The sequence below is a fragment of the Mizuhopecten yessoensis genome, unplaced genomic scaffold (assembly GCF_002113885.1).
Source record: "Mizuhopecten yessoensis strain PY_sf001 unplaced genomic scaffold, ASM211388v2 scaffold2741, whole genome shotgun sequence".
NCBI lineage: Eukaryota > Metazoa > Mollusca > Bivalvia > Pectinida > Pectinidae > Mizuhopecten > Mizuhopecten yessoensis.
This window is the reverse complement of record NW_018404696.1, coordinates 119,375-136,921: the sequence shown is the minus strand read 5'-3', so window position 1 is coordinate 136,921 and position 17,547 is coordinate 119,375. Positions and strand designations below refer to the sequence as shown.

General features: G+C 35.5%; 2 protein-coding genes across 4 annotated transcripts in view; one reads left to right on the top strand and one right to left on the bottom strand.

The window, feature by feature from the left end:
- The window catches only part of LOC110446497 (nesprin-1-like), a 323,100-nt gene extending 318,835 nt beyond the window's left edge, over nucleotides 1-4,265 (bottom strand). For both annotated transcript variants that reach the window (XM_021491669.1, XM_021491670.1), the window contains exon 1: nucleotides 4,185-4,265. The gene's annotated coding sequence lies outside the window, so the exon portion shown is untranslated. The remainder of the gene's footprint in view (nucleotides 1-4,184) is intronic.
- Nucleotides 1-16,847, top strand: part of LOC110446499 (sentrin-specific protease 2-like) — a 33,621-nt gene extending 16,774 nt beyond the window's left edge. Inside the window, exons 2-3 of one of the 2 annotated variants that reach the window (XR_002462475.1) lie at nucleotides 15,610-15,856; nucleotides 16,164-16,847. Coding sequence is in view for 1 of the 2 variants with exons in the window: in XM_021491671.1 (XP_021347346.1) it covers nucleotides 15,610-15,744; nucleotides 16,164-16,433 (405 nt within the window). In the remaining variant the exon portion in view is untranslated. The remainder of the gene's footprint in view (nucleotides 1-15,609; nucleotides 15,857-16,163) is intronic. The other variant, XM_021491671.1, reaches the window with a different exon arrangement.
- Nucleotides 16,848-17,547: the final 700 nt, after the last annotated feature.

Below are 17,547 nucleotides of genomic sequence, written 5' to 3'. Positions count from 1 at the left end.
CATATCACATCATATCTACCAGCACAAAAGTCCATAACTGTTTTATTATAAGCTTCAACAATAAAATAAAACAAAATAAAACTCAAGATTCTGATTTTTGTACGCGAGCCTCCGTGAAAAATTTAGCCAGGTGTGAATTCAACTGTTGACGTCGTAGCTTACCAACACGTCGTCTAGGTTCTTTTTCTTACGATTAGCATGGAGGACATGCACTGCGTGTGTAATGGCCTTTTTCATGTTAACAGCATCTTTATCCTCGAATAGTTTTGATAATTTTCTGATGTAACGGAGGAGAAACGTTCGCCAGTAGCCATCTTCTAATGTCGTCTGACAGATCTCGTTCCGGTCTAACTGCGCATGCGCTACGACAGGTTCCGGAGAATTTGCATATAGGCTATATTTAGAAATCGATATTCACTGGATAACCAGTCTACATGAGTTTTTGAGGACTGGTCACGTGTATATGATCCGACCAATGTGATTGCGAGAAATTTTCATGCATATAATAATCAGTGCTAATTCATAATTTTATAAGCCAAACTCAAACCAATATCTCTATCTTAACAGTATATACTGCCCAAAATGACAAGATCATTTTCAAAATCAATCTAGATGCCGGGGGCAGCCCTGACTTTTCATAACTCATATCAGTTTGAATAAATGTGCTGTTTTGGACGGTTGACGTGTGGTAGGGTACATCCTGACATTAGGCTAAGTGTCCGACCTTTATTACAGAAGTAAACATTGTGTGCCAACTGTTTCTACGAACAGATGAGTGATGGACGGACAGATGAGGAATGTAGTGCCAGGGCATAATTTCACATTGTCCCTCTGTGTGCCAGGGCATAATTTCACATTGTCCCCCTGTGTGCCAGGGCATGATTTCACATTGCCCCTGTGTGCCAGGGCATAATTTCACATTGCCCCTCTGTCCAGCTCAGCTAAAAACATTCACATTGAATGATAACTGATTTTTTTTCAATTTTGGAAAGTCTGAAATTCAGAAGGTCCACTGGATGTCAAAGTGTTGTAGACCTACTGTTTCAAGCGATTTTTACCTATTTTCTTAACAGGGGTCTGTGCCTTGTAACTAGCTACATGTATATGAAAACATCAAACACAAAAAAAACATGACCATGTGGAAATAAAGTGTTTTTTGCAATGATACTGGTAAAATGCAGCAGAAATTATCTATGGCAAAGGCCCTAGCAATGGCCCAAAATACACCTTTAAAACTTTACTGTCTACTCAGTACAAAATGTTAGTGTCAAACACTAAATATGTACCTACTACACAAATTCGGGAAGTACTGATCCCGACCTCAAAACAAAACAAAAATTTCACAAAAAGATGCTAACTGCAGTTTTAATGAAAGAGGTCTAGGGGACTTAACAGCTCAACTGGTAAATTCATATTCAATTGCAGCCTGCTGAGTACCACACCAGTTTATCAAAGGAGTAACAGAAGCTGCAAGGACTAATTCCATTAGGTCGGCCTGGGCAATACAACATGAACATAAGTGTATTCTTCATGCCCAGCAATTTTGTATATGGTTATATTTATAATGGGGTATAGCTATAGGGATTTCAGCTGTTTCCATGTTATGACCCAGGGAAGTTAATTGTCTCCATGGGTGGGTCTGGACCTCCAGGCAATCCTGGTAGCATGAATGATTTCTTCACCTTATGTCTAGCAATTGTTTATATTTGGTTACATATTTATAGGATAAAATCCCAATTCATTCGAAAGGTGAAGGTTTTTATTAATTAACAAAATTTAGTCCCAATTGCCAAAGGATGCTCTAGACCAAATTTGGTTAAAATCCCTTTATTCGTATGAAAGAAGTAGAATTTTGAATATTTAGCTCTATTTTTCCTATTTGGCCCTGCCCTGTGTCCCTAGCAGAGGCCACAGCCTACATTTACACCAAATATAGTTGTCTTCGCATGTTCTCGAGTCCAAATTGTTTCTGTATCCCTTCATTTGTATCAAAAGAAAAAGAGTTTAATCTCCTTTATTTTCCCTATTGGACCCTGCCCCTCTGTCCAGATGGAGCCTCCAGGGTGTAAACAACATTTTCAAAAACACTTGCCTGGGGTAAGTAGACATTAGAAATCCACATTGCGAGACAGAATATCACACTGAGATGTACACTGATATGTGTCGCACACCGTGTGAGCCATAAATCTCATGCATTCAAAAAACTCTCCCTCCATATGTCACTGCGAAGCTATAAATCGGCAATTTGAAATTGGTCTGTACTTAGGAAATTGGAAACTATGTAAATACATTGTATAAGGCAAGATGTTTTTTACCAGCAAACTCAGTAATAACCAAAGGAAAATTATTCTGACGATGTCGTCGTTCAAAAGAAAAGTCTATTGTCGAGTCATGCCTTCACAAGTTTTAAGTGAAAACGAAACTTGGAAAAATATAATGGTGACTTGGAAAAAAGATAAAGAGAATGTCTGGACAAAGTGAATTTCAATCCTCAAGCCAGAGTTGTATGTCTACTTCTGAATATTGTATCACCTTTATTAGTGTCTCTATATCAAACAGATGTATATGTACTATACTTCAGTATGGTGGACCTGATTTATGAATCTTTGATTGACTGAACACGATTTAATATTACACACTTTAACCATGGCCTGCAGTACTTGTGATGACAAATCTACATTTTGGCGCACATAATATAAATGATAGTTATATAATAAATCAATTTGGAAGGTTGCATAAACTACCTTGAATATTTCAATGATTCCCAGCACTAATGTCACTGTACCCAAAACGGTACACTTGTTGGAGAAATATCAATGTACTTTATACTATACTATCAATTCCTAAAATGTTTGTTAATTTTTCATATAAAAAATTCTATTAATATAATGAGAAATACTATCAGGGCCATGCAGGCCCTTGAACAGGTGTAACTGTACCCTGAAAGGGCCACTTTGGTAATTAACTAATATTGGGGGATATACGATCAATACCAGCAGAAAATCATACATACATATGTAGTTCAAATATTTAAGAGTTAAAGGGAGTTCCGGTTAATTATCTTCTGCAAACTAGCATTAGTTTTGATAAAATTTGAAAATGATATGCAAATAAATACCAGTGCACGGCACGGCACATACAGTATGTAAACCACAAAAGTGTTTTTTTGGTAATTATTCTTATCTTTAAATGTCCATGTAACGATAATCAGCAGTCAAAAAAGCTTACAAACAGCTATATTGTCATAAAAGTATCTTCAAGCGAAAAAAGTAACATAAAAATACCTTCTCACATTGCATGACAGTTTCTTTGGTCGTTTTGCCACAAATGTCCCGTTTTAGGTACAGTGATGGTAGTAACACACGGCGACATATACTGGACTGGGAACAAGCAGTTTGTGTGGGACTTACTGATTTTGTCCAAGACTGAATCTTTTCAAGAGAGTGAGTCCAACCATGGACTTAGATAACATTCTAATCTAATTCCGTGGTCCAACTGACCACGACTCACTGGTCAAAAATCCTACAAAAATTACTGACTTTTGATCTGTAGTTTTCAACATAACTTTTATTTACCAAACAAACCACAGGTACTAGCTTTGTCTGTCAATACACTCATAATTAATATAATCAAGTATTACAGACGAGGCTAGTAGCCTACCTGTGAAACAAACAAAAGCTATGGGGATGTCATTGAAGCATGAAATCATTCAACACATTAAAATACACGTGTGGAACAGGGCCGAACACTAGCTGCATCGTTCCCAAGTCAGAACTCCCCTTTCTCTTATTTGACAGAGTTGAGTTAAAACTTGTTGACTCCCGACAAGACGGGACATGCAACAACATTAGGTAGCAAGAATTTATATAATTCAGCTATGAAAACTAATGCGAGATTCAAAACACTGATCACACCTTCGTTCTTGCTAATAGATATAATTAAGTGCGCTTTTTACATATTATCTTAAAATCGGGGTCGCCAAAACGAAAGTAGGACCAGTGAACCGGTGAGAATACAAACAAGAGGATGTCGTCAATATCATTATATTATCGGGAAACATTCACGCGCATAATTCATGTCTTTTTCTGATTTAAACTAACTACTGCCACTTTACATTGCCACCTATTGTTGGTTAATGTTAAAACAATAGTTGTCTAATTTTGACTTGACAATGATGCACATACCTGTCATGAAATGATATCAGGTCAAATTATGTCGGTCGTATTCCTGGTCGATCCCGCGACGTTTGCTTGTCTGTTCAAAGCGCCACCTGGTGCCTATCACTCAGTGCGCGAATCATGAAAGTAGGATAATCCACGCGCCTTTTCTACCGACGTGCAGTGCTGTTGGTGAACAAACTAACATATGGGCCTAAATTTAAAAGTGTGTTAATTTTACTTTGTTTTTAAGTAAATCATAATATAACAGTTTGTTCATTGGTTCATGAAATAAGCTTAATTTGATTGTTTGGGGTGGGGGAGGGTTAACATGTAAGCTGAGACGTATATATTTTTCTCATATGTTTAAAAAACACCAACTAGTCTACGAAAGGTACGTTGAACAACGGTTATTCGATAAAAAAAAAAAAAAAAAAAAAATATAATCACGTAATATTCAGAAAGATGATATAATGTGCCTACTAATCATTAAAAAAGTCATATTTCCTCTCATCGACAAACACGTACACACGCTCACACACGCACACACGCTCACACACGCCCTCAAACTTACACACACTCATTCCTCCCACCCTCAGATTCGCACACCTATACAAACTCACATACATGAACACACACCCTCACTTACACACATACACACAGATCGAGATATAAAAAATATACACGTCTCTGTTTAATTTTATTTTTTCATTTTTAATAAACTAACTTGATTTGCATTGTCAGTATACCACACATACTGCGGATAGAATATCATTTGTCTGTAACGCCCGAATTTTGCCAATACACGAAAACAGCTATAGGGATCGAACTCGTGACCTGTGGACTACTAGTCTGACGCTAGACCGAGTGAGCTAGAGAGACATTCTAATCTAATTATGTGCGATATTGTAGAATAGTTGTTTTTGTTAGACGAGAAAGCATTATTTCAATTAAAGAGGATTGCAATTTAAGATTACAACTACATATGGATCTCCCAAAAGGTCCTCTCACATTTAATATTCAAATGTCATTTGTAGGCATCATCCTGCTTTAAACTAGTACTAACTTTCTCTGTACTACCACGGACTTAGATAATCTAATTCCGTGATACTACTTAGACTTAAAATGTACCGGATATACGTAAAAGTTATCTCCGAAGACATCAATACTTCACGGGTTCGTGTTTTGATTGATGTAGTTCCGCCACGGACTTAGATCTCGTCTAATCTTAGTCCGTGGTTCCGCTTCGAGTTTTTGAGTGATTTAGCTGATCTAACATCTACATGGATGTCATGCTCCAGAGTAGTGAAACGTACGCTTATGTAATTCTAAATTCCCGGTAAACTCCCTGTTATTAGATGCTCTCGAGTCGTAATTGTGATGTCGGAGTATACTTTGTTTGATTAGTTTAATAGTCAGGTGTCAGTATGTTTAATGTTACAGACACCAGAAACGCTTTCTGTAAATGTATCCTAGAATTAATTCGCATGATTTTGAGTTTATTGAACATTTTATCCTATGTCATACCATTGGGATAATCAAAGAAAACGCGAGCTATTCGTTTTTGTAGTTTAAGTATTGAGATGCTCAGATATAGTAATACCCAGATTTTGTAGAAATAATCGACCAGTGGTTGTATGTCTGTCTTACATCAAATAATCTGTGTATCTGATCTCAGATTAAACTTCCGCGTAAAAGACTAAGCAGTGAATTTATTTTTTAAATTATATAGTGGATTTGGGCTGACCATGACAAATCGCCTCGGATGCGACTTTGAATGACAGGATATTGTTGCATCATCAGCAGAAGTTCAGCTCTGCTGTCTGTTAGGGTAAGATGTTTACAAATCATTGATGTTATATGAGAAATAAAAGTGGGACAACTTGAATAGATGAAACAAAATACACAGTAATGTATTGAATGAAAAGCGATATTTTTCCGATTTCTGTAGAAGCGTGTTACAATCTTCCATAATGAAAGCTTTCCGACAACCGATATATGAGAACCACTATGTCCCGAATCAATAGCAGGAAACCCAGTCATCAATCAACGTCAGTTTCGCTGTTTGACAAGAATATTTTTGTCTAAATCTGGATTGAAAGTAAAATATCAACTTGTGTTTGATAGAAGTTTGGTAGGTGTATCGATGTATGCTTCTCTACATTTTTTTCTTCTTTCCTAATTGGTAGACTTGGTCTATGGTTATCCGTGTCTGTTTTCGAGCCCTTTTGTGTATATGAGTAATTCTAGATATTTCTAAACGTGAAGGGAATTGCGAGTAAGTTACGTTGTTATCGTCGTATTTTGAACCTTTACTAATTTAGCAGTGATTCCGTCTAATCCAACAAAATTGGTTTCGTTTAGCGATTTTATGAAATCAGAAACGATTTTTTCCTGTATTCAATGGAATGAAGAAAAACGAATAATCTCGTTTGGAAATTGGACTTAATGTTACATAATGTACCATCAGCTGATAGTCCTGACGCTATCCTGCTAAAGAATGTATTGAATTATTTAGTTATCTTTAATATGTTAATTATGACTTTTCCGTTTTCAATTTCTGCTGGATAACTGGTCCTAGATTTACCACATTGTATTTCATGTCAATGATTCCAAAGCTGTTTAGTTAAGATATAACTTTTTGTAGTAGGTTGTTAGTTTTTTTCGATAAGATAATTTGTTTTATTTCTCCACAATCGTATGATTTTTTTCTCCTATGTTTGTCTCCGGTATTTAATGCTTCCAAAATATCAGTTAAACCATTTTGGTTGGGAAAGACGTATCACTATTTTCGTTCTCATTGCGAATGCGTGTGTAACCCGATGCTATGGAGTACACATGTTTGTGACGTCATTGCTTATGTTGGTGTGTTGGCGTAATCGTTTTGTGAGTTGCATGTTCGTTACTAACTCGATTGGTCAGAGTTGTTATTTGGTCAACTGGCCAATCGCAGCACTAGCTTGACCATTCAACTTATGTTTTATATCGACGCTTATCCGACACACAACCTGAGATACTCTAAGGAGACAGACCATACAGTATATACTGCATACTTCCGACTTACATTGGAATAAGTCCTTTGTTCACAGTATCCTGGTAACAAAATACCAATCGTAAAACCAAACCCAAAGGAGAAAAGAGTGTTATGTGTAACATGTGTAACACCGACAAATCTCTGTGATACCCGTTAGATACAATGTTATCTCTGTGATATCGGTTATATACAATGTTATCTCTGTGATACCAGTTATATACAATGTTATCTCTGTGATACCCGTTAGATACAATGTTATCTCTGTGATACCCGTTAGATACAATGTTATCTCTGTGAAACCAGTTATATTACAATGTTATCTCTGTGATACCAGTTACATATACAATGTTATCTCTGTGATAATATTTACATATACAATGTTATCTCTGTGATACCAGATACATACAATGTTATCTCTGTGATACCAGTTATATACAATGTTATCTCTGTGATACCAATTATATACAATCTTATCTCTGTGATACCAGTTATATATACAATGTTATCTCTGTGATACCAGTTATATACAATGTTATCTCTGTGATACCAATTATATACAATCTTATCTCTGTGATACCAGTTATATAGACAATGTTATCTCTGTTATACCAGTTACATACAATGTTATCTCTGTGATACCAGTTAAATACAATGTTATCTCTGTGATACCAGTTATATATACAATGTTATCTCTGTGATACCATTTACATACAATGTTATCTCTGTGATACCAGTTAAATACAATGTTATCTCTGTGATACCAGTTATATACAATCTTATCTCTGTGATACCGGTTATATACAATGTTATCTCTGTGATACCAATTATATACAATCTTATCTCTGTGATACCAGTTACATATACAATGTGATCTCTGTGATAATATTTACATATACAATGTTATCTCTGTGATACCAGTTACATATACAATATTATATCTGTGATACCAGTTAATTACAATGTTATCTCCGTGATACTATTTACATATACAATGTTATCTCTGTGATGCCAGTTATATACAATGTTATCTCTGTGATACCAGTTACATATACAATGTTATCTCTGTGATACCAGATACATATACAATGTTATCTCTGTGATTCCAGTTACATTACAATGTTATATCTGCGATACCAGTTACATATTTCAATCTTATCTCTGTGATACCAGTTATATACAATGTTATCTCTGTGATTCCAGTTACATTACAATGTTATATCTGTGATACCCGTTACATATACAATGTTATCTCTATGATACTATTTTCATATACCATGTTATCTCTGTGATACCAGTTATATATACAATGTTATCTCTGTGATACCAGTTATATACAATGTTATCTTTGTGATACCAGTTACATATGCAATGTTATCTCTATGATACTATTTTCATATACAATGTTATCTCTGTGATACCAGTTATATACAATGTTATATCTGTGATACCAGTTACATACAATGTTATCTCTGTGATACCAGTTACATATATACAATGTTATATCTGTGATACCAGTTACATATACAATGTTATCTCTGTGATACCAGTAATCTCTGTGATACCCGTTAGATACAATGTTATCTCTGTGATCCCAGTTACATATATAATGTTATCTCTCTGATACCAGTTACATACAATGTTATCGCTGTGATACCAGTTACATATACAATGTTATCTCTGTGATACCAGTTATATGTACAATGTTATCTCTGTGATATCAGTTATATACAATGTTATCTCTGTGATACCAGTTATATACAATGTTGTATCTGTGATACCAGTTACATAAATCTTATCTCTGTGATACCAGTTACATATACAATGTTATATCTGTGATACCAGTTACATACAATGTTATCTCTGTGATACCAGTTATATTACAATGTTATATCTGTGATATCAGTTATATACAATGTTATATCTGTGATACCAGTTACATATACAATGTTATCTCTGTGATACCAGTTAAATACAATGTTATCTCTGTGATACCAGTTACATATACAATGCTATATCTGTGATACCAGTTACATTACAATGTTATCTCTGTGATACCAGTTACATATACAATGTTATCTCCGTGATACCAGTTACATGCAATGTTATCAAAATTTCAACATTCACATGATATCTGTATCAATATCATATCAATCTTTTAAAAACGTTTTCTTCGTCAACGTTTTTCATCGATCTGTATTTCGAGCAAGTATCGTGTTTTGTTTTATCTCTGGGAAAGAGAGAACAGCAAACGGGACAATGATCTCGAACAGAAAAGAATGGGAGATGTAGATATGGAAGAGCATCGTTTTACACTTCAATGTCAATTCGTGTGGCCAGTAAAAGTAGGAGACTTACTCGAAACACGTGCAGGCATATCAATATATTGTATTACGCAACAAATATGAAGAAAACTTACCCATTTGCATAAAACCATTATTACATGTTTCTCCTTCGCATCGACCTTCAGGGTTCTCCCCAGATACGGCTCCGTATCAGCTTCAGGTAGACACCCTGGCCGTATCACCTTCGACTATACTTGTTATTTGTACTGAGAGGGTTTTTCACAAAAGAATTTGACACTGATTAAATAATAAGTCTGCCCCCAGTTCAGTAATGACCACCATTGTCAGTTGCACGGTGGTGTGTNGGGGGGGGCTGTAATTAGCGGGGGAGGGAGACCTGAGGCCAAGTCCACAGGTGTCCGGCAAAGCGTGTTCACTCGAGCATAAATCAATTACCACTGGTCCTCTAACGGTGGTTCCCTGAACACCAACTCTGCTTAAAAAACTATGTAAAGGTTATTGAATGGTTTTCGAGTAACAAGGGATTTGTAACACCCGAGCGAAGCGAGGGTGTAATAAGTCCCGAGTGAAGAGAAATCATGCAATATATGGCTTACTGCATGCTTCCCAACTCGAACAAAACAGAAAAATTGAGTAAAAACATGTTCACCTGGACAATCTTTTTACCTACCCTACACTGCAGATAATTTACATGTACCTGTCTGAGTGAGTGCTAATCACAACCAGGTAAGATTGTCTTCATTCTCAATAGCCCAGTTTGAGTGTATCCTTCATAATGGATACAAGTGTTTTTGCATTACTATATCCAACTCCAGTGTCGGGGACGGTAATTTTTTTTTAGATTATTTTATTAACCTCGAGTCAACTGAAAAAGTCGGGGAAGGCAGAGACGTATAATACGTCTCTGGGGAAGGTAAGGAGTGTCTGTTCAACTATACGGGAAACAATGTTGAATTTCTGACTACATTTTCAGTTTAATTTTCAAGATGTGGCTAACGTACAGGATATTGAAAACATTTTCATACATACAATGTAAAGGTGTATCAATCTCTAAGGAATTCCAGTTCTTTCAATGAATGGTATATTTGAATTGTATAAAGAAATAGCTCCTAAAGATTATAAACTTTTCCAGGAAATGCTTATCCTCTCACGTGATAAGGAAATCAATAACGCTGCCAACTCAGTAATTTTGTTTGTTTGTTTTTCAATCATGAAATTACAATTTTTAACTCTCTTTCCTTTTCTTATTTTAAATGTGCCAATTAAGTTTACGTGATAAGGAAATCAATAACGCTGGTTACTTACTTATTGATTATCTCCCCTTTCTTACAATTTGTGACCACAGTCCACTGGGTACACCGGGCCCCCTTTCATGGTCATGTAATCATGATTGGCCATGAAAGGGGATTATGTGTGCAGTGGATTGTGGTAGCAAGTGATTTATTGCCCACAGTTTTCCATTGTGAGAGTTGGGAAGTATGTAGTAAGTTTACATAGGTGGCCAGTTGTGATGATAGTGAGTTATAGGCTATTGCAGAAATGGTGTACAGGTAAATAAACTTCTGATAACTTATCAGATAATCAATAACTGCTAATAATTGCAAAATAATAATTGCAACATAATTATTAATATTTAGAACAGTTTTCAGAATCAGACAAATGGATGATTAGAGTTCCAATCCCAAGCTGTTAAGGTGGCTCCACACATCGTCATCAGCGTCCATTTTCGTGACGTACTTCCGGAAAAAGTACAGCTCGGACTCAATTATCTTGATCGAAATGTGCATGTACACCGTGTCGTCATTTCCGTATTGCGTATCGGGCATTCAATTAATGTCGTTGTGCAAATTATAGTTACACCTTGACCGTTTTCGTTTAAACGGTCAAACCGATCGGACCACTGTTGTTCGTTCATTAAATAAGGTCGGACCTAGTAATCTGATGCTGCTTTCAGGCGAGCCGTGAGAAAGCCTTGCAAGGCCTGCATATACATTTGCAGGTCCGCCAGGATTTATACCCGAAATTGTTACATTTATAAACGGTCAAACCGGTTGCTCCGCATACACGAACAGGCCCCTGGTAAACAATAGTACACGTGCGTGCCGATGATATGTCAACACCCGATATCGAGATTTTACCGGGAAATGTATAATCACACGTATTTCAGGAATAAAGCTTTCAAATTCATAGACATAAACAGACTCACGGGAAGATAGTGACATGAGACCAAACGACCTCAAGAAGGTCATATAGGAAACGCATGGAATGCGGACGTACCGACCTCACATGTGCAACACGAGTTCATAAGCTCGAGGTCGTTACGATTTTCGCTGTTGAGGAAGTTTCGCTCTGTCGATTAAATCGTGTTTACAAATGTAGTCTACTTACTCTGTGAAAATAATGTTTTGTAAAATATCAAGATACCTATAAAATGCATGTGTGAGTGCACGTGAGAACGGCATACCATGCGATAGCCTCTGGTCACATATGTACCTGACATGTAATTATAAACATACCGTGAGTTAGCGGACTGTGGAATGATGTCCAAAGTGTACATGACTGAGGGTAATTTGGTTCCATTAAAGAACAATAAATTGATAATTTTGATATCATATTTTTGATTTATTTCCATCATTTTTGTTATATGTAAACAGGGACAACTGTCATTGTGTAAATGTCACCCCTCTGCAAAAAGTTCCGATTTTTTTCAAGGAAGATAACTCTTACCCGGATCGAAGTGATTGTAAAATGTAAAATAAATTAATTATAAAGCCATTGTGTATATTTTGTTCAATTTCCCATTCTATATGTATAGATCTTTGTGTCCTGTTGGCTTTTAGCTTGTAGATAATCACTTTTATCCGTTCAAATTCAATAAAAAACACTTTGTGTAACATGTGTTACATATTTTGCGATAAATAAAATATTTGTAGGGTTAATTAGAAATGCTTCTTTTCATTTTATTATTGTTGTTATTGTTCCGAACAATGTCACACCCAAAAAAAACCCGGAAAATATTAAAATTGACGAAAATTCAATTTTTTGGTATTTTTTCCAAAAAAGTCCCCTAACCATCGGAGTGTTTAGATTTTCATAAAATCAACTCTACATAGTTGCATAACCATTATATGAAAGTTTCAACGAATTTCGCTCGTTAATTACGAAAGTGTGGAGCCACCTTAAATGGGTAATGTAAAAACCATCAACTTCTTTTTCTTTTCTCAGTGAATGTGAATTTTGTATTCTGAATTTGTCATTGTTTTAGTTAAACTTGTATTTTTTTTCAAATTTGTGTGAATTATCATATTTTTATTTTGATATGTTAGTTAAGCTTGTATTTTCAGATTTGTGTGAATTCTCTTATAATTATTGTCATATATTAGTTAAACCAGGGACAGTATATAGAGGGGATTGGCAACTCGCGCCTACTTAACATGGAAATTACTCAGCTGTTTATTGATATTAATTGTTTTAAAAAATATAATCGATAGTTTATAAAATTTAATCAAAACAGCGAGCAGTCACCAACTACTTTCGCAATAATGATTTACGTTCCAGTGAAAAATAATGCTGATATTTACACTTTTTGACACAAAAATAACACAAGGTTAATTATATTATTTGCACGTCACGTCTAACGATGTCTAATTAGATCGTTTCACGACCAGGAGATGTGACGAAACTGCAGAGGGAGGTATGTAAATGTAGGTAACAAATACTGACTGTCACGTCTAACAATGTCTAATTAGATCGTTTCACGACCAGAAGATGTGACGATACAGCAGAGGGAGGTCTGTAAGTGTAGGTAAGTAACAAATACTGACTGCCATGTTTAACAATGTCTAATTAGATCGTTTCACGACCAGAAGATGTGACGATCCAGCAGAGGGAGGTCTGTAAATGTAGGTAAGTAACAAATACTGACTGTCACGTCTAACAATGTCTAATTAGATCGTTTCACGATAGGAATTAAAATGTTTTACTTCGACATAAAACATCAGTATACGAAGAAAAAATAATTTGTAACTTATTATGGTTTAACTGAGAGATAATGACATCAAAATTGTCATTGTTAGTATGATAAAACGAGTTTACCTGGGATGTAACAGAGACCAAATCCTACCTCATTAGTAGGCTATTGAACCTGGATTGTTTTACTACAAGATACAAGAAACTTTATTTAACGTCGCATACAGGTAAACAAGGAACATTAGCTGTTGAGAGCTATTATTGCGACAAATAATACAGGTTTTATTTACCTGTACTCAATTCAAAAATGAAAACGGGAATTCTAGCAACTGAAACCCGTATTAAAAAAGAATACGAAGAAACATCTGTCAACGGATCCAACTTGCCGAGAACAGCCGATATCGGTTTCGGCGCTGCGGCTGTTATCGATGTGAGAAGAGAGACAACTCGAGTGCACTAACAAGACATTTCCCACGGTGGTTCATGCATTATCGTCAGATTTATTATCCGTGCTTTTTGTGTGTATTAATAATAGAACACTTCCTGTCGTCTAATATAGTTTTTTTAAATGTTGAATTATCTAAAGAAAAAATAAGTTCAAGGCAAAACAAGATATAATGTTTTTTACCCCCAAAATAATGTTCACTCATGTAAGGATTTCAAATTGGCGAGAAAGCGTGGCCTCACTTGCATACGATACTCTCCTCACATTTTTACAGACGATTCATCAGTCTTGGTCAGGAGTGAAATATGTGACTGAGTTAAGGGTTCATTAGCAGACCTGTAGATTTATCAATTTCTCCTAAATTAGTTTTAATTCTTCTGTTTACTAGGCGGATTTTTGTGTTGAAGCAAACTTTGTCTTTGTCGAATGTATTTAGTCGATTTCACTATCTTGAAAAATAGACGAGAACAATGAGGACGAGTTAAGATAGAACCTGGTAAAACGACAGCGCAAAAACACATTACATATACCGTAACACGTCACATATACCGAAACACGTCACATATACCGAAACACAGTACATATACCGTAACACGTCACATATACCGAAACACGTCACATATACCGAAACACAGTACATATACCGTAACACGTCACATATACCGAAACACGTCACATATACCGAAACACAGTACATATACCGTAACACGTCACATATACCGTAACACGTCACATATACCGAAACACAGTACATATACCGTAACACGTCACATATACCGAAACACATTACATATACCGAAACACAGTACATATACCGTAACACGTCACATATACCGTAACACATTACATATACCGTAACACATTACATATACCGTAACACAGTACATATACCGAAACACAGTACATATACCGCAACACGTCACATATACCGTAACACGTCACATATACCGAAACACAGTACATATACCGTAACACGTCACATATAGCAGTTGGAGTCCCAGATAGATAAATCGGCAATCTAAGACCATGCCACACATAAAAGTCACATGATTGACTGGGATAACTCCAAAGTTTTGGACAGAGTGAGCAATCTGTTCCAGCGGCAAATAAAGGAAGCCATCTGGATACGCCGCAGTGGTCCAGTTCTAAATCGAGACTCTCGCACATCTATGACCAAGTATTAAACAAAGCGTAGCTGGATCGAGTCATTTCTGTACATATATAACAACTATTGTGCATACGCTTACAGCGTAGCCGAAATCAACACAGATTTTGTGGACAACTCGTACACATTTTACAGCTTTGTGTGCATACGCTTCACTGGTCAATTGTCTGATGAAGGTGACAGTGTACATATCGTACTTGTCATCGCAACGTCACATAGCACATTTTATTGGTTGTGTAGAAAAAGACTTTTCATAATGGTCTGTGAATTATTATGACACACGTGAATTTTATTTGTATATTAAGTCAAAGGAATCATGAGTCTTTATGTCCGTCCTTCTTTCCACTTGTTTAAATATGATTATACAAAATGGATCAGAATAGAGGCAAAACCAATACAAACAAATAGTTCAACAGCACCACGTCGTAGACATATTTTTTTTTAACTTAAATGAGAATTACATCAAATTAAAAGTTCATAAAGGTAACTTTGAACGTAAGTCTGAGCATAAAAGTAATTAGTACTTGCATCCACAGATTATCAACTCCTTCGTGGCAGTTTTGAAGATGAATCAGAACAGTTATGTGTCTATGAACCATGTGTTTGTCCTTCCCACCTACACCGCAGTTCAGTGGGATCAAGGCAGACTGGATCACTGGATGTTTCAGAAGGTATCAACTTAAACGAATCTCTTCTGGGATTATTGGTGCTTTTACCTCCACAGCGGCAATCCTTTATAACATCAAGGATATATTGAGGATGTACAAAAATAAAACTATGTTGGTATGTGTCACAATTAGCTCAGTCCTCTAAAATCTGATTGGTGCTCTAGTAGTTGTCTGGAGACATTTTCATCAAGTGTTCATGATTGTGTGTATTCCAGAAAGGGTGCTGCCTTCTTCATACAATTAAATGGAAAACTGCTGACTTCTTGATACAATAAAATAGAAAAATAGTTTTTGCTGTCTGTATTAATGCTTCATACCAATTAAAATAATTTTAAAATCAGAAGCACAAGAACAAAATTTAACATAAGCTTAACGGCTGTTTTACCAGGTGTGCTAAAATGTTTGACATTTGTTATTTCCAGGTTCAATTCTCTATGAAAAGACATGTACTGATGCCCATCTGTGTTCATGGGAACCACTGGGTGCTGATGGTGGTTGACATCAGAAAGAGAACAGTGACCGTCCTGGATTCCATGCATGGGCAGGTTGGTCATCGTTTGACCAGATTGTGGACTCAGTTCATGGCTGACCGGGACAGAAAAACAGAAATTTCAGAGAAATTTGGACGGTGGAATTCAGCTACGCCTTGCAGCAGACTGATAGCAGTTTCTGTGGTGTGTTTGTCCTCATGAATGCTGAGTGTGTTGTCAAAGGTGTACCAGTGGAGGTCATGAGGCAAGCACACTGAAGGAACTATCGACAGGATGTCAAGACTCGACTGCTTCTAACTGGCCATCAAAACCAGACTCAACTATTCATGTTTTTCTTTATTAAAGATTACTACAGTAAACTCAAATGATATTCCTGTATTTCACGATAATTTATTACTATAAAATTGAAGGATATACCCGTGTTTGATTAAAGCTTATTACTGTAAATGTTAAGGATTTTCTATGTGCTTCATGACAGTTAACTACCATTAAATTTAAGATTATTCCTGTTTTAATGATAGCCAAGTACTATAAAATTTAAGAATATACCTGTTTTTAATGGTAGCTTAACACTATCAAATTGATAGATATTCCTATTTGTAATGACACCTAACTATAAAGTCAAAGGATATTTCTGTATTTTATGATAGCTTTCTACTATTTAATTGAAGTATAAATTATTTCATGATAATTTACTACTATTGAATTGAAGGATATTCATGTTTTGTTTTATTAGCTTACTACAATAAACTCAACGGATATTCCTGTATTTAAAGACAGCTTACCACTAATGAATAGAAGGAAAGTCCTTTATCAAATGATCGTTTAATACTAGTAAATTGAAGAATACTCCGGTATTTTATGAAAGTTTACTATTACAAATTTCAAGGTTATTCCTGTGTTTTTTGAATGATAGCTTACTACTTTAAAAATGAAGGATTTTCCTGTTTTTAATGATAGTTTATTACAGTGAAATTTCAGGATTTTCCTGTATTAAATAACACAGTTTACTGCTATTTAATTTTAGGATTTTCCTGTTTTTAAGTATCGCTTATCACTATTACTTGGATGAATATTCTTTTATTGAATTATAACTAAAGATTTGAATGATTTTCCTGTATTTAATGATAACTTACTACTAACGATTTGGAGGATTTTTCTGTATTTTATGATAACTTAAGCTTATTACTATTAAATTGAAGTCTATTTCTTTTAAATATATACAACTATTTGCCACAATGTTTGCATATATGCAGAGTTGCGTTTTATATCAATGTTCGCCATCGAAAAAGGAATGGATGTATACTTAATATAA